Below are 27,546 nucleotides of genomic sequence, written 5' to 3'. Positions count from 1 at the left end.
AACTGAACCTAAATGTGTTTTCCAGACCTGAAATTTTAATATGAAGTTATGAACTTTGTTCTTTCTTGTCAGTAAGCTTTTGCAGGCAGAGCTCTATAAATGCTCTACAGCAGGGGTGTCGAACTCCAGGCCTCGAGGGCCGGTGTCCTGCAGGTTTTAGATCTCACCCTGGGTCAACACACCTGAATCACATGATTAGTTCATTATCAGGCCTCTGGAGAACTTCAGGACATGTTGAGGAGGTCATTTAGCCTTTAAATCAGCTGTGCTGGATCAAGGAAACATCTAAAACCTGCAGGACACCGGCCCTCGAGGCCTGGAGTTCGACACCCCTGCTCTACAGGCTCCTCTTGTTCCCAGGTTTCTTTTATCTCTTTATGTGTTCATTTCTATTCGTGTTATTTCAGCTGTTATAGTTTAAGTGCAGTGTGACGATGTCTAAGCTGACAGGCAGGAAAAAAGGAAGAACTTCTGCACCTGCACGAAACAAGAACAGAAAACTGTATTTGGTGATGTTCATGGACTCTGGACTGCAAATTTTCATCCAAGTATTAAACAACAGTTTCTGTTCTTTTGATAAAACTAAAACTCTGTACTTGAATCACATGCTGGTTGAAGTAAAATCCACTGTGCAGAGACAGAATTACAAAAACGGTGTCACTGTCCTAAAATGTAATGATTGAGTGTACATGTCCATTTCCATAAAACATTGTCTGAAAATCTTTGAGACAAAAAGTGTTATGACCAAATAATACTGCATCCACACGCACACACAGCTTCAAGCGTTGTTATTTTGGAAATTCTGACTGAGACCGAGAGCAAAAATAACAGGATAAAAAGCTGAAGAGAAACCACAGAAAGCCGAGCACGGCAAACACGCATCCTTCATATCGGTGGTTGTGTTCGCTCTGCATCTGCACAGGAAGCAGAAGGTTACGGTAAAAGTGAAACCACAGCTGTACGTCCTGTTTTGTGAATATCACACCGTTTCCCCTGAACACATGCACACACACATCTGCAAGTCTGCGTGAAAGTCAATTATGGATCATTAGAAACTAATACATTTGTAACATTTATTGATTGGTGCATATTTGTGCGTTTCTAATGATTTGTGAGGCAGCAGCGAGTGCACGAGTCTACTCAGCTCTGACAGTCTGCAGCAGGCACTGACAGAGCTTTTCTTCTTGATGCTTCCCCTAAAAGATGACCAAACAATAAATGTGGAGTAAATATAGTTCAGCGCCTGCTTCTAGCAGGCAGAGTTGTTTGTTCGTAAAGCTGGTCAGCGTCTACCCCGTCTGCGTGCCCTGCTGCGTGGCTTTGTGCTGTAGTTGATGGAGGACTCAGCAGGTCAATGACATTTCCTTCCCTGAGCTTTAGCACGGCTTGCTTCAGATTCCACCTGTAAGGAGTAACAAACACGGGTGAGGAACAGAGACCATCAAGCTTCCACATCAGTCCCTGTGGTTAGCATTCACATCCTGCTTCATTTGTTTTTGACGGCGGTTAAAACAATTATGGACAGTTTCACAGCAGTCATCATAAAGTGTGCTGAAGAGTGTTCAGCTGCAAATGAGACTCAAGGCCTAGAAACCCGCAGATGTTATTTCAGCTTTGTTGTTATTTGTGTGGTTTTTAGTGTTAAAGCTGAAACCACGCCTGAGACTACTAACACGGTAAAGAGTTGTTAGTCAGTTACAAAGTGAATATAAACTAATCACTGAATGTACTGAAAACACATTACATGTGATTTATATCAGGACATCAGGTCATAACGCACAGCTCTGAAACACATATGGTCTTTACTATCCGGTCGTTAAGTGATGACGTGACGAATCCTACTTCCTGGCCTAAAGTAGTCTGCGTTTAATATGCTTTTGTGTTGTTAACATGTTTAATGTTTTGTATTTTCTTCTATTTAATCTCAAAAAGCTCCTAAAACAGTCAGTGATCACTGTTGACCTCCCTCAGCTTTTATTACCGCTAATCATTTATTTAAGCTCAGTTTTTAAAACCTTATGATGTAGCTACAGCCCAGCCCATGCAGCAGTATATGAATGACTAACCTCGTATTGTGGATGGATTATCTCAGTTGTTCTCCTGGCTGAAGTTTAGTCCTTTTACAGCATCCTGCCATGCGATTACATTTGTTCCTGACCACCGTGAACACTCACGTAAACTTTTATCCAGTGGAAAAAAGTTAGCTTGTTTATGCTATGCTAACATAGCTGTGTCGCTAGCGATCACGTAGCACATCATTATATACCAGCTAGCCAAACTTCAGTAACCCTACAAACGTCACTGCTGTTTAGTTTTCTGTCTTCATTTATGTTGGAAGTGATAACAGAGCTGTACGTTTGAATTTGTTTCCAAACCCCCGCAGTCAGGACATGATATATTGTATTTAGATGGAAGCTAGCGAGCTAACTTCCTGCTAACTTCTAACTCCGTTAAATGTCATAAATTCAGTTTTCATGGATGCCTGGATGTTAAACTCAATTGTTACACCTGGTAGAGCAGAACGCTGATCATTTTATTAAAGATGAAAGACTTTAGACAGTTTTTCAACTCTCAGTAATGCCATAGTGATCGTTTGATATATGGACCTGCAGCGGAGTTTAGGCCCAGACACGGCTAGTGACGTCAGACTTAACGACCGGATATAAAGTGTCCTAAAATGTGTAAGCTCAACACAATACTCTACAATAAAGCATGTGAAGTGTTACATTATTCTTTGTGATATTTTCAAAAATAATGATTTTTGCTTTTTTCCATTAGTTATTCATTAATCGAGCATCTTTAGTCAGATTAACTTGAACTGTAACATTTAAATGTAAATACAACTCAAATATAAACGGCACTATATGCATGATATACTTAAAAGCTTGTCCCCATTTACACACACGCACACCTACCTGTCCTGGTTATGCAGCAACACCAACACATACACAATAAAATATAAAATGCTGATCACGGATGGCAGCGTCTGCAGGTCAGCCTAACTCTGCTCACCTACTGAGCTAAACTGGCGCCCGTCAGTCACTATGTCAAAATAAACCAAACACAAATTCATCAGCAGCAGCAGTTCAGTTCTGGCACAACTGTCTCACCGGTTCGTGTTGGGATCTCTCAGTGAAGACGCACACAGATAGCCTCCGGTTTTAATCCCTGTCACAGGAATCTTTATCTGCAAAGCAATTTACTCTCAGTATTCAATATATTCAGAGTTCTTTGCCATATGATTGAGTTTGTGATTTACATTTGCTCACTATGTGGATTCTACACCAAGTTTCTACACATCTAAATATTTCTAAAAAGCTACTTGTAAACAAATACTTTAATTATACGCAGAAGGAAAACCAGTTTAGCTGCACATGCAAAACTAGAAAAGAAAGAAGTCAGAGATGACAGCATATTGACCTCCTACAGGACAGTACCTGTGCAGTGTGCTTATCTACACGGTTGTATCTGTCAGTCAGATGGATGTTGTGGACCTTTAAAGGTGGCGCCCCCAGGCTTTCCATGGCAACTGGACACGCCTCCAACTCCTGTACAGCCAGCCTGTGGTAGTCTGACCCAGCAAAGGTCTCTAAGTAGACAGCAGACAGAATGATATGTGTGAGTGAACAAAAACAGGAAAGCTAGAACATAATACAACATTTTAAAGTATGAATGGAAACAGTTACTCGTTTTACTCAAACCTTAAAGTTAAAATAAGCTTCCACAGTGCACAAACCAAGAGTTTAGTACTCTTAAAAAGGTTCATATGGCGTGAGCAGGACTCGTGGTTTGGCAGGGATGTGATAGGACGAGGAGACAGTTGCTCCTCTCGACTTTTCCACTCCTCATTCTCTTTTATTCAGAACATAAGCGTCACACTTCTTGTATAGAAGTTAGCTGGTTAGGGAATTAAGAGGATGTCTGTTCCAGTTTTAGTGAAAGCAATGCTAAGCTGGTGGCTAGCATAAAGACCTGGAAAGCTGACAGAACATGCAGGTCTGGTGGAATCCATCGAAGGTGGGTGCAGAGCCCATCGTTCACCTGTTGCTAAGCCAACCTCAGAGGCCATGGCCTGTAATCATTCGCCTTTATCGCTATCAGATAAAGGACCTGATCCGCGAGGCTCGGTGGATGGCTTCGCTCAGCCGCTGACGCGAGGGATTATGTGGACAACCTATCCACTTCAAAGTCAGAGAGAGTCAATATGACTTAAGGGGAACAGATTTCTTTAAAAAAACAAAAAACAAGATAAGGACAAATATAAAGCAGAGATGTGTTTCTGTTAGAGGAGTTAACCTGTGGAATAGTTATGACAGTGATTTAAAAAGGTGGAGTTCATTTTCCTTGTTTAAAAATATGTTTAAAAATAGAGTATTAGAAAAATATATATATCAAGAATGAAAAGAGCAAGAAGAAAAAAAAACAAAACAAAACAAAAAAAAACAAAAACTCTTGATTCTTTTGCTTTGATGTAGTTACTTATCTAAGGTGGAAAGTTTTTTTTTTTCTTGTTTGTTTGTTTGTTTGTTTTGTTTTTGCTTTGTTTTATTATTTGCTTCGAGCCCTGTGTACAGGAGCTGCATGCAAAAAGATCTTTTGTTAAAGCGTAATAAGTAAATGCTTCAGCCAATACCTTTTGATTAGCCTTGTCTCACGTGTTCTTGCTTTGTGGTAGATCTTTGTTCTGTCTTCACTGAGATATTTGAATGCTAATCAATAAAACATATCACTCACTCATCACTGTATTTGTATCATCCTGAGCATCTGTGTTATGTTATTAACTACCTCAGTCACGTCTTCCTTTGCTGCCATGCAGGAGGCTAGATGATACCTGGCTGCTATGGTTACGGGAAGACTGTTCAGCAGTGGTTTTAAGTATTTGCTCATGTCAGCACTCTGCATATTTGTATACATACATGCACGTATTGGTACTGCTTTTATTTTACTTTATTTATATTTAAAGTGTATCTGGTGAGATGTTCTGTTCTGATACGGTTGAAGGCACAGCCACATCTAACCAGGAGCTTAGAGGTTTAATTATGAATCTATTCTACAGAAGATGGGAGCTTGAATTTTTGTTTTCTCTTTTTGAATAAGGTAGGAAGTGTTGAGCTCGCTGCTTTTCCTTTTGGCAGCCGTCATCAGCGGGGGGAAAAGTAGTGGGGGTGATTATAGAGTGGTGGGAATGATCTGATTCTCATAGTAACGTTTTAGGAGGCACAGAGGCCTCGGTTGTGTTGGTTTCATTTGTGTTTGCAACCTTACCCTATTGTATATGCATGGCTCTATCTGTGCACGAATCTCTGTCGAGGTTGGGTAATGCTGTAGACGAGTTAGGTGGAGTATTAAGGTGTAAACCACTCTGCTAAAAGGATGTTGTCACACATCAAACAGTGCAGCGGTGGTTTGTCATATATTTTTTTGTATTGTTTAAACAGGAAACACACATTTGAAGGTCGGATAGCACCCATCTTACTGGGGGAGGGGCAGCATTTCCACTCCACTCTTCAGGCCAAAGCCAGAGGTGTTTCAGTCGTGATCCAGATGTGCGCTTTGAAAAACACGAGGTCATTTCTGATACGTTAAACTCTACAGTACCAAAGAAGCACTGGCCAACGTATCGATAATGTTGATTTCTCTTTATTGCCTGATCTGAGCTCTGCTGGTCGATCCAGTGTTAGACTGACCCAACCACAATCACTAAATCTCCTTTTCCTCATACCTGTCCCAGGACTGATTATTTTCTTATTGATTATTCGTTGCTCTCACTAGTCAGTGACTACCAGAGCACAGTGGTGTTGGCCTCTCTTGTGCCAATCATGAATCTTCCCGATGCCCCAAAATACGGAAAACATTAGTGATTTAATTCAACTCTTCTTGCAGACAAGAATTTTCTAAAATTCATGGAAAAACGAATCTGTTTCCCCCCAAACGAATACAACAAATGAGATATTTAGCCTGACGATTTGGGATACACTGAAAGATTTTCTGAGGGGGCAAATAATTCCTTATTCAGCAAACAAGAAGAAAAAGGGAGTGACTTGAATTAGCTAACCAAATGCTTCAGCTATATCCAAGGATTAAAAAAAAAACACAATTAGATAATAGACGGTAATGCTGCAGACTATATTTGACATCCTTTCAACACTCAGTTTAATGTCAGCTTCTAAGAGTTTGTTCTATATGCATATAGAGCTGACAGGATGCTATCCAACCAGCTGAAGGGTATCCAGGAAAAACTGCATATTCCCAAAAACAGAATGACCAATGGCACCATCCCCTCCGATCATGTTAAGAGCAACAACACATCCAGGTCTCTCAATTCTCAACTTTATGCCTCTGAGCTTCCACAGAAGAAAACTCTGATGGAGAACTTTTTTAATTCTTTGAATATCCCATGCTCTCTGATGAAATTAAGATTTCATCAGTCTGGAAAGTCTCCGGGCCAAGATGGATTTCCTGAATTCTTTTAAAGCATTCTCAGTATTGCTTTCACCTCAACTATGTGTAGCTTTGCCATATTTAAAGGAGTCAGCCAAAGTCCCTTCATCGTTCTATGAAGCATGTATGACTGTTGTTCTAAAGGTAAAGATCCGAATGCTCATCTTACAGGTCGGTCTCCTCACTCACTGCCAAGATTTTGACCAGTTTTAGTGCATAGGCTGGAAATTGTTTTAGCATCAATCACATCTGAAACCAGCTTTATTAAAAACCAGTGTTTGTCATCTGTTTGATATATTATAGTCTCCTCGCACGGAGACTCCAGACTATCTGCTCCCTGGATACAAAGAAGGCGTTTGGTTGTGTGGAGTGCGAGTATCTCTTCACAAGCTTAGCAAAATTAAAGTTTGGACCCAAATTTAATTTTTGGATAAAATTGCCATATCTCTGCCCTAAACCCTCAATCCTCTCAAACTCCCAGCAGTCACAGCTGTTTAACCTCCAAACCCAGCAAGGGTGACCCTTAAGCCCGTTACTCTTTGATGTGGATATAGAAGCACTGGCCACGCTACGAGGCTGAGCAGATGTCTCTGGGAACTGGAGGAGGAGTCATAAAGTATCCCTGTATGTAGAGGATCACCTGGTCTTCTGGTCATGTGACTCTATACATCCTATTTTCTATTCAGTATGTTTTCAGGATGCAAACTGAACTGAATACACCGTAAACACTGCAACACTTCCACGCCTTTTTAATTTAATTTAATTTTTTTACACATGGAGGGACAAACACCTTGAGTGAAAGACTCTGGTCTCCACAAGTCTAAGCATAATTTCCAGTATTACTATTGGGCATCTAATATATGCTGGACCATATATGAAGGTAGTCACCTCTGCCCACTCTGCACCTTCTTTTGTTGAATCCACTTGACTTGATGTTTCTTATTTGTCCACTCAGTTGTCCTTGGCTTAGCTAAACAATGCCGTTTTCTATCCACTGTCTTCCCACACATCCCACATGCAGGTGGCATCATTAGTTCCTGAACTGAAACATCCTGTCATGAGCCTCAAAACGTTGATTCTCATCATCTGGACGCAGCGTTTTCAGCGTTTCGTCACTCATCCAACTCCAGACACTGTCATAACAGTTTGTGCCTCAGTGAGCGACTCTTTGGTTTACAGGGGGAGTAAGTTTTATTTATATCACCTTTCAAAATGCAAATCAAATAAAAACCATCTAAAAGGGAAATAAAATAAAATGCCAGTTTAAAAAAGCAGGCTAGTCCCATAAAAGTAGACCTATCAGGCTGACCATGGCTCTCCAAGGTAATGAGGTGGTGCAGATACGAGTGGGCAGAGGTGACTACCTTCAGAGGGCTGCAGATACAACAGGGAAGATGCAAGGAAAAGGGCCAGGAGCAACACTGCACAGTAATAACAGGTCAGACAAGTGGGACTCAAAGCCAAGGTTTCAAACCACAGCGCAAGAAGGCAGGAAGTGGAAGTAGTCCCTCTGAAGGCAGCAGCACGTAAACACACGTTGTGCACCAACAAACGCTAAAGTGAGCAGAAAACATAGAAAGGAAAGAACAAGGTGGACACAGCCAATCAGGTCGCCAAGAGAAAGGGAAGTGACTGTAGCTGCAGGACGACCTCAGCATCATCCTGAAGCATTCAGTGCATGGCCAGGTCGAAGCTAAGCTTAACTTCATGACGACATGTGCGGAGAAGAAGGGTCGAAAGAGCGAGACAGATCAAGCAAATGATGGTGAGGCTGGCAAGAAAAGCGATGGAGGAGCAGAGATCCAGCTCTGAAACTGCTACGATTCTCTTTGTTGAGCTGATGTGGGAGGAGGCTTTGAGGTTGGCAATGAGAGGAAGCGATCCAAGGGCTCGACCTGGCAGCTGAGTCTCGGGAGGCTGACTGAAATGCTGTAATATGCTCAGGAAGTCAGGTATCAGGGCTCTGTTGGCTCCTCAACTGCACTCCTCTGCAGAGGAGCAGCGCTGATGCCAACCACCAAACAACTGGCAGCAGAAGCATGAAGCCAGCATGTGGTTGTGATCACAGAGACAGCACAAGGTCTGGGGGCTAAACAACAGGGGATATACTTCATTGGCTGGTGGTCCTCAGCTGATGCCACCCATAGATGTTTACTGTGGCTCCCCCAGGCAAAGGCCTTCAAGGGGCACCTGAGCTAAAGGGCATCATTAAATGCCAGCAGGAGTTCCACCATCCTGCGTAGTGATGTGAGCTTTTAGCTGCAGATTGTGGAGTTTCTGCAAAGTCACCTTTAGTCTAGATTATCTTTGTCACTGTCAGTCAGCTTAGTTGCTCACATTTGTGTGGAGAGTCTTTACCCAATGAAAACTAGACAAACAGCACACTTGTTTTCATATTTGTCTGCTGAGTTTGCAGCAGTAACATTTTCTGCGCATCCTTTTGTGGCCATGGCCTTCCTGTGAAATATCCTGTTTCTTGGTTAATCCCCGTGCTTGTGGCAGCTGCCGGTTTTGCTCCAAACATCCACTTCAGCACAAATTTCATTGATGCAAAAGTCAGATCTGAGCAGCGTCCAACAATTTAAAGGTGAAAACTGAAGTGCACAGTTCCAGCTTGTGTTTGTGCATCACTGCATCACGTTCAGAGTCTCTGATGTAGTTTTCAGGTATGTTGTGGGTCTCTTATTATCTGTTGGTGGTAAGAATTGATTGATTCTTGATTCTTGTCTCGGTCACCGCTGTGCTGGATCACTTTCACTTTACTGGTGGATGTTACCACGGTTACTGTGGCTACAACAACAATGGTCCTCTCTGCTTCTCTTCACAGTAAAAGTGCAACTGAAATAATCTTTGTAGCCAAAACAGAAAAACACTCTGAGCTGCTGCCTCGTTCACAGGAGATCGCCCCGGCAGCTGTGCACGTTGGATTTCGCCTTTGTAACGGCCTTATGAAGCAGCTTCTCACCGTTTCAGGGCAACATGATAAAAATACAGCAAGAAAAGCTACAAATGATTTTCTCATTTCACCTGAAACATTCTGCTTCAACTCAGCACATTATAACAAAATCTACCCATTATTACGGGAAACTGTCGTCAATATTAATATGGGTTTTTGAATGTACACTTTAATATTTACATTTTCTAAAAGGCTCCTCGCTTTACTCTGCACATTCACTTTAAAAGGGTTTTCTAAGTTATCTTAGATTAGACATTAAATTAACAAATGATTTTGAATACGGCTTCTGGAAAAGTCGGCATAAGAGGTTCAGACTGACAGCTGTCAGAGGTCGAGGCAGAAGAGGCTCAGATATTAGAGCAAGAAGGGTTAGGCCAGGGGTGTCGAACTCCAGGCCTCGAGGGCCGGTGTCCTGCAGGTTTTAGATCTCACCCTGGGTCAACACACCTGATCACATGATCAGTTCATTACCAGGCCTCTGGAGAACTTCAAGACATGTTGAGGAGGTCATTTAGCCTTTAAATCAGCTGTGTTGGATCAAGGACACATCTAAAACCTGCAGGACACCGGCCCTCGAGGCCTGGAGTTCGAGACCCCTGGGTTAGGCTTTATCATTCACTCACTGCACACATAACGTGCAAAATATTTACCATTAGTAAAAGTACATTATCATGCACCTCTCTTTTATCATTTCTTTAACCTCCTAGGACCTGCGTCCACATGTGGACATCACATTTTGGGTTATTTAGACCAAAATACTCAATTTAGCTCTACAAGGGCCTGAGATCCACTTACGAGGACATTAAACTGCTACTGTTCTGTCAAAATTTTAAACTAATATCCTCATATGTTGCTCTGATTTTTCTTAGAAACAAAAATAAGGTAAATAAATAATCTGGTAATTGTTTGTTTTTACATTCATCGAGTCCCAATCAGCCCAAATATCAAAGAGAAATTAGGAGGTTAAACCCAACTTAAATGATGTTAAACCACCAAAACAGGTGATGACATTCAAACAGTAATTAGATCACCATGTTTTTGAACATGTGCAACAAACCACAGGGTGGTGCTGATTCCTGAAGCCAGCCCAGGTCAGCTGGAGCTGAAAACCTGAAGGATTCACTCTCAGCAGCTGAAGTTAACGTGTCAAATGACACATTTCTGCTAGCTACAGTACGTGATCGAAGCTGCTGAAACGAAAAGTTTCACTAACTGTATATGAAGCACTACAGAGCTTTGGTACTCACGCTGCAGCAGGTAGTACATCGTGCCGATGCCTCCACCCGTCAGCACGGTGGTGAAGATGGTGAGCTGCTGCAGGTGACTGTTGGAAACCCTCATGCTCGCTTTCTCTCCTGAAAGTAATGACGATGATGTGGTCAGTGTACAGACAGCATCTGTGTTTTAATAAGGAAGCATTCATGATTTACCGTGAACTCTGTGGTGACTACAGGACAACCTAAACGTTTCTGAGGCTTCAGTCTGAAACATTTCCTATTTTCTGATGTTTTGTCATTTTTAATAGCGAAACACATGGTGACCCACTGACCCCCCCTCCTACACACAGACAGTTGAACAAGTACTATTAATATCACCGCCTACGTCCATGAGACAGTTCAGCTAATGGTGCTAAAGGTTGCTAACACAGGCAAAGACACATACATGCACACTCCACATCCAAATAACTGAATGCATCCAAGTCTGGTTCATGCTTTGATTTTTCCCTTATTTTCAGTCACATGTATCCTGTGTTTATGGTGGATGCTAACATGAACGTGTCCAAGCCTAGCACAGGTAATCCACAGGGATGTGTGCTTAGCCCCCTCTTTTATTCCCTGTTCACACACGACTGTGTGGCTAAACACGAGCCCAACACCATCATCAAGTTTGCAGATGACACAACCATCAAAGGCCTCATCACAGGCAATGATGAGACGGCCTACAGAGAGGAGGTGATGGCGCTGTATGAGTGGTGCCTGGAAACAACCCAAACTAGAGAGCTGATAGTGGACTACCGGAAACGACCAGTCGGGGACACCAGCCCATCCACACAGTCACACAGTATGACTTCAACATCACCGAGGACTTCTCCTGGACCTTCACACAGACGCTGCTATCAGGAAAGCTCGCCAGCGACTTTACTTCCTGAGGAGGCTGAGGACGTTTGGCATGAACGCCAACATCACCTCAAACCTCTACAGGTGTGCGATTGAGAGCTTGCTGATGAGCTGCATCACAGTTTGGTACAAAGCTGCTCTGCCAGCAGCCGTAAATCACTCCAGAGGGTGAAGGCAGCAGAGCACATCACTGGCATCCAGGCCATTTATCTTCAGCGGAGCCTCCATAAAGCTCACAGCATCATCAAGGACCACAGCCACCCATCAGCTGTTCTCCTTGCTACCATCTGGCAGACGTAACAGGAGTCTGTGTGCTCCGACTACAAGACTCAAAAACAGATTTTACCACCAGGTCGACACCTCAACCACAACACTTCACAGGATGCACTCAGCTGTCCTGCAGTTTCTCAGGTACATAACACACTCTGCACTGGTCAGCCCATTTTTATTTGTTAGTATTTAAATAAAAATAAAAACTCTTACTGTACTGCTGAGTGACTGTCTCCTGCTCGTCAAATACACTTTGACCCTGTGCTAACTTGCACATGACAAATATAACTGAAGCTAATGAGCCAAAATGTTAGGCTCAGCCTGGCAGTATTATATCAGGATCCTCAGACTGAGGAAGAAACCAATGGCTGCACCACAATAATGGGGAAGTTTAACTGCAGCTGAGAGTCTGTTTAGCTGACATGCAGAGGCCTTAGAAGGTTCAACTCATCACGAGAGTTTTTCACAAAACAAACGATCTACATAAGAAACAAGTAAACAAGTATGGTTAAGTACACGGGGTTTTGAAAAGTAACACTTTTCTTTTTTAAATATCATTTTGCTTCTTGAGGGAAAGCAGGAGAGGGCTGAGGTGTGCCGGGTTAAAGAAAACTGCACTGAGTGGTTCGTTTAAAAGTGACATTTTTGGCTCTGATTGTTGTCAGTATGTCAGCAGAGCAGGGATCAGTTTCAATCTCATCAACATTGATGTTATTCTGACTGCAGAAGAGAGCTGTGGGGTTTTAATATGACCGGAAACAGCTTCACTGTCGGTGTTTATGGAGAGACGCTCGCCTTTGACCTGCAAACGTGTGTTGGACGTCCAAAGAGTTTTTGACCAGACTGTAGTACATGTTGGTTTTACCTATCACAGGATGTTTCTTGTATTAAACCTTGTTATGAGAACGTCTTCATAGGCCACCAGCGGGGCTGAACCAGCTGATACTAATTTGGAAGATTGCTTTCTAATTACTGACAGATTTACGACAGTGTCGTGACTTTTCGCGCCTCCCTTTCTTCGTATGTTCAATACTTTTCCCCTGCTCGTTTCTCATTATTGCACATCTGCGGTTTGATTTCGTTACATGTGTGGACTGGATGGGTTGCACCTGCATCTGGTCTATCACTGCCTACAAATACTGTTAGCATTGCACTAGCTCAGTGCACGAGTGAAACACGCAGCGTTAGCATGGAGAGAAAAAAGGAAAGGAGATGTAACAGCAGCACCGTTGTTGCTGCGCGGACTGTTGGTCGTTGTTGAGGGCAGATGAGCACCGGTGTGACGTACAGAGGCAGGCAGACGTGTTCTGTACTGGGTCCCAGTAAGAGTACTGCTGTAACTGTCCGGTTTGCTGAAACACGTGCAGCCGCAAACACCGCGCATGCGCTGCGTGTCCAGGTTATCGCTGCTCACAATGATACTTAAACAGCTGAGGTGCGTCCTTGGATACAACTACAACACCACACGCCGGTCACACATCCACACAAACACTCACTTTGCGTTACGGTGGACCACTGTATTCTCTCTACATCCGGCAACGTCACAAAACCCGTAGCCAATCGGTTGTGGGTGCGCTTTATCAAACAGCCGGTTGCGCCCGGTGTCGCTTGATCGCGCAGGCGGTGTTTATGGAAATATGATATTAGACCCTGTGGGGCGTGTTTATGGGGGTTCATCAGCAGCACAGCACGTCTCACCACCATCATACAGGCCCTGCATCACCTCACATGTCACTCCCGACTTCTTCATAGTGATGTGATCGATTCCTCCGATACCAATCATTTACCAATCATCTAGAATTGATTCTCATATTACAATATTGATATTTTAGTAATTTAGGGTAAATGTGTAGTTTATCATTAACAGGAACACAGTGGAAAGAAACTATAACATTCAGATCGTCTGCACTGGAAGGAACTACTTCCTCTTTCATAGTCATGTGTGAAACACAGCTGTATAAATGTGTGGCAGCCCCCACTCACGACAATAGCTGAGCGTAAATCGAGTCATGTGTGGACGTATTTTACCTCCACAAACAGCAAAGACATGGTTTGTGATACATGTGGCAAGACAGTGAGGTGCTGTGGCAACACCACTAACCTCATCAAGCACCTCAGAGTGAATCAGATCACAGAATATGACGAACTGAAGAGGAGGACAGGGACAGGTGCTGCTAGGGCGAGACAGACGTCTCTCACAGAGTCCTTTAGTGCTGCAGGCAGGCAACGTGTTCAAATAACGCACAACTTCAGGTTCTTATTTCTATATGTTAATTGTTTATTATTAAGTGATAAGAACAAGTAATCTGATGTCCTATAAGCATTATGAAGCTATAATTTGAGACACAATAAATAAAATAAGTTTTTGTACAAAGTATCGGATCAGTATCGTCGACATCTGAATATTACTTGTATCGGATCGGACAGGACATCGGTGGTATCGCACATCACTGCTTCTTCATGCCGCAGCTCCGCTCTCTGCGCTTCATCATCTGATTCATCTGATTTCTTATGGGGTTAAAAAGAAGCCAGTTTAAAATGAAACAAAAAAATATTGGCATTGAAAAATAATATTGTAAGTGAAAAAAAATACTCATTGAAACTCTAAATATAGACATTAAAACAAATAATTCCCAACCAAGTCGCCCTTTTCTCCACCGCTTGTGTCGCCATCGTGTTCTTTCGATCACCACGGAAAGCTCGTGACCATAGGTGAGAGTAAGGATGAGACTGGTCTGTAAATTGAGAGTTTAGCTCAGCTCTCTCTTCAATGGGACGGTGCAGCGTGTAGACCAGTATAATGGATTAGAGTGAAAATGTGAAGCAGAATTACAGAAACTGAATGAAACTCAGCACTGGTGTCGGCCCCACCAACCTCCTCAACCAATCCAGCAGAGTTCAAAAGTTCACAATAACATTCATATTTCCATAAGTTGAAGCTCTAAACCCAGTTTTGCTGTAAACTATCTGCATTGTGATAACAGATAATGAACATTTCCTGGGGAAATAATTATCCATGTTCCAGATGACTTAGTCTTGAAACCACATGCAGTGTGTGACCATGACTGTTCACTGACACCATGAACGCCACTTCGCTGAAGCATTCTTCTTCTTCTTGCCATCATACTGGAAGCAGACAGAGCACGAGCTGCTTTGATCTACTGAAAGGAAAAAGCAGAACATCTGAGCTGAAACCATTAAGACAGGAACAATCATTCAATGCAGTGTCTCAGGCAGCTTAGGCTGTTACAACTGTTGATACAAGCTAAATATGGTTAGCACACAGTGTCAGGAAGCTCCAGTGTGGGAACTTTAGGTTTGTAGTCATTTAACTTTCATCCATTCATTCGTTTAATTCAGGAGGAAGAAATGTCAGGTTGGTGCAGGCTGGTTACATGCATTTGGTCCCATGCTGTCTTTAACTTGGTTCATTTTATGGCTGGGCTGTATGTGGGGTTATATCATGTTATTTGGGCAGGAGTACCTGTCCCCTGTTAGGCTTAGAAGGTTTCTCCATAAGTAGACTCTTCTAGCTTCTAGCACATCTGTATCTGTGCAGGCTGACAGCTTTTTGGTGGCTCTTTTTACCCCACACTGGTTGTGTGTGTGTAAATAGCCCCACTAGTTCTTTTGGGTTGCAGTTAACTTGGGAGGAAGGGGTGGGTCTGCCATGACTAGATGAGTAACCATTATCTGGGATACATAAATTTCATAATGCATGCATATATCTCTATAAACCTGGCCTGAGTGCTGCCATTTTTTTACATTCAGTTATTTCTCTTAGAAATGTTGGATCTAAATAATGAATGTGTTACAGTTAAACTGACACTGGTCAGTGTAAATGGCTCATTGGGACAAAGAAACCTTTAAATTAAACCTGATATCGAGTGTCAAACAATATCAAAGCTGTAAAAGCTGTTTAGTCAGAATTTATAAAACTATGATTGTAAATAAATTCAAGCAAGTGAGCTTTTCTCTTTGTGCTGAATATCAACACTGAGACTTTAAGCTTTACTTCAGCACAGTTGTAGAAGCCGTCACTCCAAATGTCTTTTGATAACAAGAAAAAAACCCTTTTCAGTACACATACTTCTGCCATCAGCTTTGTCTGCTGGTTTGAAGACAATAAACCACAAAAAAGATGATTTAGTGACTTTGTCTGCATCATGCAGCTCGAATGTGTCGTGTGACGATGTTGAATAGCCGTCGTTATCCCTCTGCTGTGTCAGTTTGTACTGTACAGCATCTCATTGATATGTGAGGAATGCTAATGTAACACGATAACAGACTTACATCATTAAAATATAACAGGCAGGAAATATTTAGATATTTTTATATTTATATTACATTTTATAGCTGACAGATATTACTAAATAGATAGAATCTACTAAATAGCTGGATGAACATGAAAAATATGTCTATAATAACAAACGACCATGAGTGTCCAGTAGAATTAATTCAACTGGACACTCAAAAGACGTCCTTAAATGTCCTTTAAGTGGCAGAACAAACAAACAAACAGTTAATCGCTTACTTGAGATGAAATCGGCTCAGCTACTTTGAAAACAGCTTCTAACTGGTTCCTCCTTTAACAGGATGACTGCTCAGGGGTAAGGCCATCATGCAATCCAGCAACCTTTATGGTTCTGCTTTGATTCACCAGGAACTATTAGGGAAACCTTCCAGCGCCTCCTGTGAAAGACACAGGGATGAACACAAACATTTATTAACATGTTCCAACGTCTTCCAGTCTGATTTTCTCATCCTGTGGACAACAACATACAGGGACGCAGGTTTATTGTTAACTTTTGTGAGGTTTCTTTACTGAACATATCCAGCTGCAGCTCCACTGTGATCCTGAACTGGATCAACACTAAATGTGTCAATAAATGCACATACATCAGCTTACTATATTTATCCAAACAGACTGGACCAATAATGCTTCACTCAGTTAGAGACTTTAACAGTCTCTTCTATGTAAGAATGTCTCGTCCAAACTTGACAACAAAGGTTTTTCAGACTGCATGTAGCTGTCCTCTATGTCAGCTCACACATTCACATTCATGTCACACTTATTTCTGCTTTATTATTTTATCATTATTACTTACACTTTGATTAGATACCCTGAGTTTGTAAATGATCAGATTACATAATTGGAATACAATGTATCCAGTTCAGGGTTGCGGGAGCATGAAGCCTATCCCAGCTGATACAGGACAAAGACAGGCTGCCAGTTTATTGCAGGGCTAACACAACATGTGTAACAGAAAATCCACTTAAATGTTTGATATTTCTTATAATAATCATAATTATGACTATTATTTAAAGGTTTCTTTATAAATACTGTGAAATGCACTACACACAGGCACACACACGCCCAGGTCTTTGTTTTCAGACACCAAGTTTATTTATCGTTGTTTGTGATGACCGACCACAGTCTGACATCTGTCGGTCACAGCTGATCTCCAGCCCCCCTCCGCTCCTCTCCCGTCTCACTATAAAGGGGAAGGAAAGCATCATCAGTCCAAAACGCCATCAGCTGTTCTCACCTGCGTTTCCAGCACCGCCCCGTTGAGCTCACCGCACCACTCCTCCCCTGCAGCCGCGCCCGGGACCACACCTCCGCCACAAATACATTTCGATGTTTTTATAACCCCTAGAATATAAACCTGAGCTGTTTCAGATTCTGACCTCTGACCTCAGTGACCTGGCTGTGTCCTCACTGCAGCTCGATCTTGGAAGTACGTCTGCTTCTTGTCTTCCCCCAGTGATGACCGCCTGCCCTTTATATCACGTACTGTACCTGAGGAACAAAACAGGACAAACACTTGCCTTCATTTAAGAAGTACATTCATACAGAGGTAATCTATGGAAACACACTAGTTCACCCTTTGGGAGGAATCAGTTCCTGTGAAACATTTCTGTAAATGAACATCATGTGAAGAATGAATGAAACGAGTTCTTCAGGTGACTCAGCAGACCCACACTGACAGATGAAATCTAGTTAAACTATTAAGCATCTTTGCTCTTCTGAAATCTGTGTTAAACAACAACAAACATAAATTAGTAACAAAATACAGCTGAGTAGAGGCTTTACAAACCACCAGCAGCCATAATGCTAAATTTTAATCTTCAAATGATTCTGAGCCGTCTTCAACCTGCTTTTAACACAGAAAAGTCCCAAAGTCAATGCAGCCTGACTCAGTCCTAAATGTTCAGCACACAGAGACACAGAGGTACCGTTTAAAGTTTAGTGTTAACCTGAGTCACTGATCATTTGCAGTATTACAGAGACTGGCAGTCTTTGCATGATGTCCACGTCACTGTACGTTTCTAGCTGACTCTCAGGTGTGACAGGTGTGCCAGCAGGAAAGAGTAATAATAACCTGCATCCTGAGATTTGTCATGCAGGATTAAAGGAGCCAGGCTTTGTTCACACAGCTAGGATTGTATTTTACACTGACCCTGGGTCAGTATAAGTATTGTAACGATGGTTAAATGTTATTTTACAGTGACATGTTGGTTATCTCTGCACACTGTTGTTATTTCTTTAAGATACATGTTTGGTTGTGCTGCAAGAAAAGGGGAGTTAATGTGTGCAGGAAGGGGAGGGGGGTCCTTGTTGTTGTGTGACTGTGCGGGGCTGAAGTGAGGTGTTGTACGAGGACACTCTCCCTGGAGTTAACGGCCCGTTTGCCTGTGTTACCGAATAAATGGACAAACCGATATCCAAACGTCTGGTTCTTGCGAACGTTACACTGGTGTCAGAAGTGAAGAAGAAAAAAAAACAAACAAAACCCGAAAACGTCCGACACCCTGTTGCTGGCGACGCTGATCGTCACGAGACACGAAGATGTTGCCGGGCAAGATTAAGAAGGAGACGGAGGAGAGGGAGGTTCGTCCGCGCTCGCCTGCCCATAGAGTGAGGGAAACGGCGCTGCGGCTGTCTGCTGAAGCTGGATTTTCTCCAGGTTTGACTAGGCTCGGGAACTTTTCGCACAGCGGCGCGATTCTGGCGGGAAGGAGTCGACCTCGCTTGGCGCGCCGTCACGTGATGTAAACAAACATGGCGGCGCCCAGCAAGCTGCGGCGAATATAAAAACGCCTAAGTTCAGCGGCAAGACGCCATGGGAAGTGTTTATTGCACAGTTTGAGCTGTTAGCTGTTGCAGCTGGCTGGTCTGAGGAACATAAAGCTCTCCAATTGGCTTTGTGCCTGTGTGAGGATGCAGCTGCATGCCTGCTGCTGCTGACCGAGGAGCAAAGGGGAGATTATAATGCTCTGGTTGGGGCACTTCAGAGACGCTTCGGGCAGTATAACCAACCAGTGCTGCTGAGGTTGGAGTTCCACAACAGACGCAGATTGCCAGGAGAGCCCCTTCGCATTTTGGCCCATGAAGTCGAGTGTCTTTGCCGGAGGGCGTATGACAGCATGCCACCATCAGTGCAGGCGGAGTTAGCTCGGGACCAGTTCCTGTAGGCCCTGAGCCCTAAAGAGCTCCGTATGCAAACTCAGCTTGCTTGACCGGCCACACTCAGTGCAGCCCTGGAGCTAGCGTTGGAGAGGGAGATGCTTGCAGGATCCTCTGGGGGCGCTGATGACACACATGTGGTGAGGGCTATGTCAGCACCTGTGGAGCAGATGGAGATGCCAGCGGGCCTGTGCAGTTTGGTTCAGACGGCTTCTCTGCAGTCGCCTTCCCCTCGGGCTGGCCCACGCCGCCGACCACAGAGCTGCTAGGGATGTGGACAAGTTGGACACCTCATCAGGCAGTGCCCCAAGCTTGCAGCGGTTCAGGGAAACACCCCCGGGCCCGTGTAGGTGGGAGTACACGGGCCAGGGAGAACGACATCCCCACACCACCACCATTTCCGCCCGGTGCGGTCATCGCTGTGGGCTGGACCCAAGTTGGCGACTTTTGCCATGTTCCAGTGATGATTGCGGGGGTGTCCTGTACGGCCCTTCTGGACACGGGGTCCAATGCAACGCTGGTCCGACCCGATGTTGTCCCAGCCGGAGCTGCTGTGCAACCAACTAATGTGCGACTTAAGACTGTGACCGGTGATCTGGCCCCAATTAGAGGGAGGGGAGTGTTCCAGTTTAAGGTGGGGGACCTCGGTGTGCCTTAAGCTGCCTGGGTGGCTGACGTGCAGGACGCCTGCATCCTTGGGCTGGATTTTTTGCGAGCCATTGATGGTGTACTGGACTTAGGCAAAGGCTTCCTCGTACTCCCTGATGGGAAGAAGGTGCAGCTTATTCCTCCCCCGGTCTGCCCAGCATCTGCCGCGGCATCCACCTTCACCTCCACCTCCACCTCGGAGACCCCTGCAGACACGCCAGCAGAACAGCAAGCGGGAGAGGAGGAGACGCTCTCAGCAGTGAGGAGCATCTGGTCAAAGAACTGTGAGGGGCTGACTCCACAGCAGCAAGAGAGTCTATGGCAGGTACTAAGAGAGTTTAGTGACATTTTTGCCCTGAAAGAAAGTGATGTTGGCTTGACACACTTGGTAGAGCACGTCATTGAGACCGGGGATGCCCAGCCTATTAAAGTGCGCCCCCGTCGCCTGCCCCTGGCTCATCAGGAGGCTGCTGACAGAGAGTTGTGTGAAATGATGAAGGCGGGCATCATAGAGCCATCTGATAGCCCGTGGGCCTCCGCTGTGGTGATGGTGCCTAAGAAAAAAAGCCCAAGGATGCGTTTCTGTGTGGACTACAGGCCACTCAACAAAGTGACGAAAAAGGACTCTTACCCCCTTCCCAGGATTGATCAGTCTCTCAATTTAGTAGCCGGATCCTCCTGGTTCTCCACCCTGGACCTGCGGAGTGGCTACTGGCAGGTGCCACTGTCCCCTGAATCCAGACCGAAGACAGCCTTCTGCACTAACAGGGGACTATGGCAGTTCAAAGTCCTGAGCTTTGGTCTTTGCAACGCTCCTGCTACCTTCGAGAGGCTTATGGACAGTGTGCTGGCTGGCGTCCCACGGCAACGGTGTCTGGTCTACCTGGATGATCTTCTAGTGCACGGGAGCTCCTTTGATGCTGCCCTGGATGCCCTGAAACAAGTGTTGGGGAGGGTGGCGGCTGCAGGCCTGAAGCTGCACCCCAACAAGTGCCACTTCATGAGGAGGGAGGTAGAGTTTCTGGGCCACAAGCTGGGTCATGAGGGCATCAGCACTTTGGAGGAAAAAATTCACACCATTACTGAGTGGCCCACACCAGCAGACCAGAAACAGCTCAATAGCTTCCTAGGACTGGCGTCTTATTACAGGAGGTTTGTGAAGGGCTTTTCCTCTATAGCCGCACCACTCTTCCGCCTGCTGCAGAAGAACCGTGACTTCATCTGGACCCAGGACTGTCAGCAGGCATTCAACACCCTCCACAGATCGCTGACAGAGTCCCCAGTCCTCGCCCCCCCTGACCCCACCCTGCCTTTTGTCCTGGACACTGACGCTAGTAATGTGGGGCTGGGAGCTGTGTTGTCGCAGGTTGGGCCGGAAGGTGAGAAGGTGGTGGCGTACTTCAGCCGGGTCCTGAACAGGAGTGAGCGGCGCTACTGTGTCACACGACGAGAGCTGCTGGCCGTGGTGGCAGGGGTGAGACACTTTAAGTACTACCTGTGTGGCACATCATTTGTTATCAGAACCGATCATGCCACCCTCCAGTGGCTGATGTCTTTCAGGGAGCCAGAAGGACAGGTGGCTCGCTGGCTGGAGGAGCTCCAAGCCTTCAATTTCACTGTGGAGCACAGAGCAGGGACGCACCATTCTAACGCAGATGCCCTCTCTCGCCGCCAATGTGCTGCAGCTGGCTGCCGTTACTGTGAGAAGCGAGAGGAGATAGAGCGGGAACTCACAACAATAGACGGAGCAACACAGCTCGCCTGCAGGACTGTTCTGGTGGTGGATGCAGCGGAGTGGAGGGCATGGCAGGAACAAGACACTGACCTGCTGCCAGTCCTGCAGTGGCTGGAGAGGGAGGAGCAACCCCTTTGGGATGAGGTCACTGGGTTTTCCGTCTGTACCAGGGGGCTGTGGGCCAAGTTTGCAGCTCTCAGGCTGAAGGAGGGGGTGTTGGAGCGTGCCTGGAAGGATCCTGCCACAGGGGAGGAGAGGTGGCAGGTTGTGGTGCCAAGGTCGCTGAGGTCAGCTGTGCTGGAAGCCTGCCATGGGAGCACTGGCTCCGGCCACTTTGGGATCTCCAAGACCCTCCGCCGCCTCCGCCAAGGCTACTACTGGGGTCAGCAGCGGAGGGATGTGGAGGACTTTTGCCGCAGCTGTGATGCATGTTCCTCGCACAAAGGGCCACAGGACCAGTCCCAGGCTCAGCTTCAGCAGCAACCAGCAGGAGCTCCAATGGAGCGAGTAGCTGTGGACGTCATGGGCCCATTTCCTCGTACAGACAGAGGAAACCGCTTTGTCCTTGTGGCCATGGACTATTTTACCAAGTGGCCGGAAGCATATGCCATCCCAGATCAGGAGGCTGAGACTGTCGCTGATGTATTAGTGTAGGGGATGTTCAGCCACTTTGGAACAGCAGAGACCCTCCACAGTGACCAGGGGCGTAACCTTGAGTCCAAGGTATTTGCTGCCATGTGTGAACGTCTTGGGATTAAGAAGACCCGCACCACCCCACTTCACCCCCAAAGCGATGGACTGGTGGAAAGGTTTAACAGGACGCTGGCCCAGCAGCTAGCCATCCTTACCTCAGAACACCAGATGGTAGACTGGGACTACCATCTTCCCCTTATCCTCATGGCCTACAGGTCGGCAGTGCAAGACTCCACCCAATGTACGCCTACCCTGCTCATGTTAGGGAGAGAGCTGAGAACTCCTGCAGAGTTGGCTTTTGGGAAGCCCCCGGATGCGCCAGAGGCACCACCAGGCCGGGACTACGCAAGGAAGCTGCAGGACCGGCTGGATTCTGCACATTCCTACGCCCGGGAGCAGCTGGCGAAGGCAGGCCTGCGCCAAAAGAGGAATTATGACATCACCACTAAGGGGAGCCACTTCCGTGCTGGGGAGCTGGTGTGGGTCTACAGCCCAAAGAGAAAGAAAGGACGGTGTCCTAAACTGGATTGCAGCTGGGTGGGGCCCTGCAGCGTCCTGGAGCGAGTGGGGGAAGTTGTTTACAGGGTGCAGTTGCCTCCTAGAGGGAGGAAAGTGGCGCTGCACAGAGACCGGATGGCCCCCTATAGAGGGCAGTCCCTCCCCTCCTTCCCTGAGGGACGTGTACAGAGCTCCCATGACCCTGCACAGAGGGACTTCCCCGGCCAGAGCTGCGTTCCCCTCCTTCGGACCCTTCACCTCAAAGCCCCGAAGCTCCGTGTACACCCCAGGGGCTCAGGAGGTCAAGGAGGGAACGCAGGTTACCACCCCGCCTCAGAGACTGTGTTGTTCCCTCGGGGACGAGGAACTTATTGCTGGGGGGGCAGTGTAACGATGGTTAAATGTTATTTTACAGTGACATGTTGGTTATCTCTGCACACTGTTGTTATTTCTTTAAGATACATGTTTGGTTGTGCTGCAGGAAAAAGGGAGTTAATGTGTGCAGGAAGGGGAGGGGGGTCCTTGTTGTTGTGTGACTGTGCGGGGCTGAAGTGAGGTGTTGTACGAGGGCACTCTCCCCGGAGTTAACGGCCCGTTTGCCTGTGTTACCGAATAAACGGACAAACTGAGATCCAAACGTCTGGTTCTTGCAAACGTTACAGTATCATACAGTTTAAACGAAGCACTGAAACTTGCACATATTTATTACAGATGCACTGAAGCTAATCGAGATATTTGCTGTCAGTCTGTGGCTGCGATTAAACACTTTAGTGGAAACTTTATTAACTAGTAACTTCATCAGTCATGACAGAAGCTAATATTTCTGTGCTAACATTGTTTAAACAGTAACAGCTTTACTCCAATATAAGCTAACATTTACACCGTAACTTTAAGCTAGCACCATAAAGACGGTAAAACACGTAATAATATCTACAAATGCATCTTAAAGCTGTTATATTAGCACTCGGTGTATTACTAACATAACCACATTAACATTACTGACACTCGCTGACTTTTAATAGTCATTCTATAAATGCTGTCCGTTTAAACGGTCTTACCTGTAAACACTGCTGTATCCACCGGATTCCAGCCAGAGTGGATTCTGGAGTCTTCCCATCCTCCTGTTAGTGATCCTCCATCTGGATGGATGATAACAACCTTCTGAACAATCTAGCAGGAGATGGTCCATATCTATGTGACTGATTTCTGCTAATAACGCCCATTGTATGGACTGATAACAGCCGAAGCGGGTGAATAAAGTCATCGATCGCTAGCAGTGTGACTCTGAAGTGCAGTGCTGTATGTCCACGATGTCCACGAAACGTTTTGTACCGTCAAAAAATAAAATTGGCTACTTGATTTCACCTATCACTGGTTATTTTTAGAACATAACACCCGCGATAAACGAGGGACAGCTGAGAAATATAACATTTGAATCCCTTTTCTCTTTTGCTCTGAGGTGCGGGGGAAAAATATCGACAAGTCGATGAACATCATTTACAGATATATTGGGTAAATGCCCGAGACATCTATAGAAATGTAAATCGCCGCTTGATTCATTTATTTGCTTAACTTGTTTTGGACCGTAAACCAGGCGCGAATAGGACACCGGAAACAAAGCTCCCCACAGGAGTTTCCGCACCGGAAGTAGCATATGCTAACGTGCACATAGTCTATAGCCTATAATTAATTTATCTGCTGTTTCTCAGATAGTTGCTGACGTTATATAATTTATTGTGTTCAGTATACGTCACTACAATGTGATTTCGGAAATGTATAAATACACGGACAACAGGCTCTTCCGCGGCAATCTCTTGTCGACAATAAACAACGTTTAGGGAGCTCTATAGTATTCTATTGCTGTGTCCCAATTCAGGGTCTGCACACTTGAAGTACGCATTTTAAGTGCGATTACGCCACCGCCACGCGACGACGGCTGTCCCAATTCGAAGTGTACTTCAAATGCATACTCCAAATGCGCCGTTGATTTCCCCAAATATCAAGCGTGGTCCGCTGCACGCTTCGTGGTCCCATATATCCCACAATTCATAGCGCGGCGGTGGGTGTGGATAATTTTGCCGCAAAATACGGCAGGAGGGAGCGGCCGAAGAGTGAACTGTCAAAAGTAAGTACTGAATATGACGTCACTTAATTATGTGCAAATGTTTAATAACAAAGAACATCAAAACATTACTGTTGGCCACATGTCGGCAAAGTTGTGTGACATTAGTAGTGATGGGTCGTTCGCGAACGAAATGGCTCTTAGAGCCGACTCTTTGAAGTGAACGACGCGAGCCGGCTCCTTATTGGGAGCCGTGAGGTTTTTTTTTTTTCTTTCTTTCTCTCACCCTCTCTCTCGCCCTTTTTTCCGCTAAACTCCGCAAGCGCGGCCTGTACTTTGCGCTGGGCAGAGGGGGGAGGGGCGTTAGTTACACTCGCAGCAGCACAGGAACAGAGCCAGAGAGAAAGAGAGCGAGGGACAACAACGTCACATTAGAAAGGTATAGTAATCATCTACTATTTTCAGTTGCAGATGATAAAGGATTCAGAAATCATGCAGGCCCATATGACAGAGAATGTGCATCTTCTTTTTGTTTTAATATTTTAATTTATATCTAATTATGTTGTGGTTTGCAGTGTTTTATGTTGTTTCACGTTAAATTTGTTTAAAAGGAAAAGGCTGAAAATTTAAATAGTTAAAAGTTTAAAATGTAAATAGTTGTTTTTTTGTATTATATGATTTATTTTTTACATTTTATGTGGAGTGAATAAATAAAGTATATTTATGGTGGCCCTTAGAGACAAAGCACGTACAAACTCCAAAACACGTAAAAACTCCAAAACGCGTAAAAACTCAGAAGCACGTACAAACTCCAAAACACGTAAAAACTCAGAAGCACGTACAAACTCCAAAACACGTAAAAACTAAGAAGCACGTACAAACTCAGAATCACGTACAAAAGACAACAGAAGTGCTCCAGGATGCTGGGCGCAGTGTTGAGCTTTTGTTACCTAGTGGCTACACAAGCCAGGAAGTATCAACAACTGGATTTGGTGTGTGGTAGTAACAGGTAAATGAATTTTTTTTTAATTATTTGAATAAATATGAGTGCTTGTCTATAAATACACAAACAATACACACATGCTTTCAATTGTGTAATTTAAGGGATCTAGGTAGCTCTGTTTTGGAAGTTCAGTTAACGCTAGAAATGTGTTTTGGAGTTTGTACGTGCTTTTTGGAGTTTGTATATGCTTTAGAGTTTGTACGTGCTTTGTCTCTAGGGGCCATACATAAACATTAGGGGTGCAACGATACTCGTATCGATATCGAACCGTTCGATACAGTGCTTTCGGTTCGGTACGCATATGTATCGAACGATACAACATTTTTAATTTATTTTATCAACTTTCCTTCTGACGATGCTATCTGTGTTGAGCGCTCAGTGGATCTGCGCTCGACAGTGCAGCCTAGGCGGAGTAGTCGAACACAGATTCACTGAGCGCAGGGCAAGCTAGCGAGACAGAAGCTAGGCTAGTTGCAACATGGCAAATTGAACCTCCCCCACCCTCATTCAGATCTGGCGTTTGGAACTATTTTGGTTTTCATGTGATGTATGACCCTGAAGGTAAGCGCATCATGGACAAAAGTAAAACAGTATGTTGGATGTGCCAGCAATGCTCAATTGGTGGGAACTAGTGTGTTAGCACAGTTAGCTCGTTATTGTGTTGACGTCTTCCAGCCCCACTCATGAGGCGATCTGCGGTAGCTCGTTAACGGAGATTTGCCGTGTTGTGACGTTAATGTCATTTCAGATTAACGCTGACAGCACTAGTGGGAACACAACCAATATGACTGCACATTTACTCCGACATCATCCTAGTGCAAAGACAAGTGGAAGCAGACAAAAACAAGCACGCATGCTACAAACTTTACCCGAGTCATTTAGACAGCCGTTAGCACATGATTCTCCTTATGGGGACCTGATATGTTTAATATGCTGCTGAGAATATAGCCCAGAAGAAGCGTATAGTATAGCTTTTATTTTGGAAAGAGACATTTCTCCATAATAAACTCTCTTTTCCAAAGATGAGTGATTCCTCAATCAGATACAGGGCTCGCAAAATCGCTAGCCCGACGTCCTGGGGCTTTTTTCCAGTCGGGCTACCAAAATCTATCTCTGCTCTGCTCGTCGGCCTATCGTAGGAAGGAAAACTATATGTCAATGCTTTTGCATTCTTTCGGAAATGTAGCTGGGTAATTATGTCATTGGCATCGGCCACTGTCAATATGTGACATACTGAAATCGCGTTTGAATTTGCGCTTGTTTTTTGCTTTCACTTTGCAATCGCGTGAACTGTGTATAGAGAGCGACAGTACTGATTGGTGAGTGATGATAATTTGCGCACCAATTCCTCTGACATCGTCTTATCAATCGTTAGCTTACTATGCAAACATGACAAGTGAAATCTCCCGCAGCTTAAACATGTGAGAGGTTGATCGCGCAGAGAATCGCTGAGCGTTATGTAAGTGCGTGTGTAAAAGCAGCAGGATATATATTTTAGTTCTGCTGAGCCAAATAAGACAGGTCAGGGTGAAGAAGTGACAGCCAAAGAAAAGCTTACCACAAAACGGAAAAGTTATGACAAATCAGACTATAAGGAAAAAAGAAAGTGCAGCTTTATGGTTTCATGGACAAAAGAATTTCTGTGGCTGCAA

At 44.8% G+C, this 27,546-nt stretch overlaps 1 protein-coding gene across 1 annotated transcript; it reads right to left on the bottom strand.

Moving 5' to 3' along the window:
• Window positions 1-221: 221 nt before the first annotated feature.
• coa1 (cytochrome C oxidase assembly factor 1) lies at window positions 222-13,118 on the bottom strand. Its single transcript, XM_006806177.3, has 5 exons — window positions 13,012-13,118; window positions 10,645-10,752; window positions 3,438-3,589; window positions 3,111-3,187; window positions 222-1,402 (listed from the first exon to the last, which is right to left on the bottom strand). Exons 2-5 carry the CDS (start codon window positions 10,736-10,738, stop codon window positions 1,237-1,239), a joined length of 489 nt encoding a protein of 162 aa, XP_006806240.2. The 5' UTR covers window positions 10,739-10,752; window positions 13,012-13,118; the 3' UTR covers window positions 222-1,236.
• Window positions 13,119-27,546: the final 14,428 nt, after the last annotated feature.

This window comes from Neolamprologus brichardi, chromosome 14, assembly GCF_056152115.1.
Source record: "Neolamprologus brichardi isolate AB-2024 chromosome 14, ASM5615211v1, whole genome shotgun sequence".
In the NCBI taxonomy this organism is placed as follows: domain Eukaryota; kingdom Metazoa; phylum Chordata; class Actinopteri; order Cichliformes; family Cichlidae; genus Neolamprologus; species Neolamprologus brichardi.
The sequence above is the reverse complement of the archived record's forward strand: the minus strand, read 5'-3'. Positions and strand labels throughout refer to the sequence as shown.

Excerpts from the sequence above, each read along its gene's own strand:
- coa1 (XM_006806177.3), bottom strand. The coding sequence starts at position 10,738 with ATGAGGGTTTCCAACAGTCACCTGCAGCAGCTCACCATCTTCACCACC. Across the intron at positions 3,590-10,644 it reads GATGTACTACCTGCTGCAGC|AGACCTTTGCTGGGTCAGAC; the intron begins GTGAGTACCAAA and ends CTGTCTACTTAG. Across the intron at positions 1,403-3,110 it reads AGAGATCCCAACACGAACCG|GTGGAATCTGAAGCAAGCCG; the intron begins GTGAGACAGTTG and ends TACTCCTTACAG.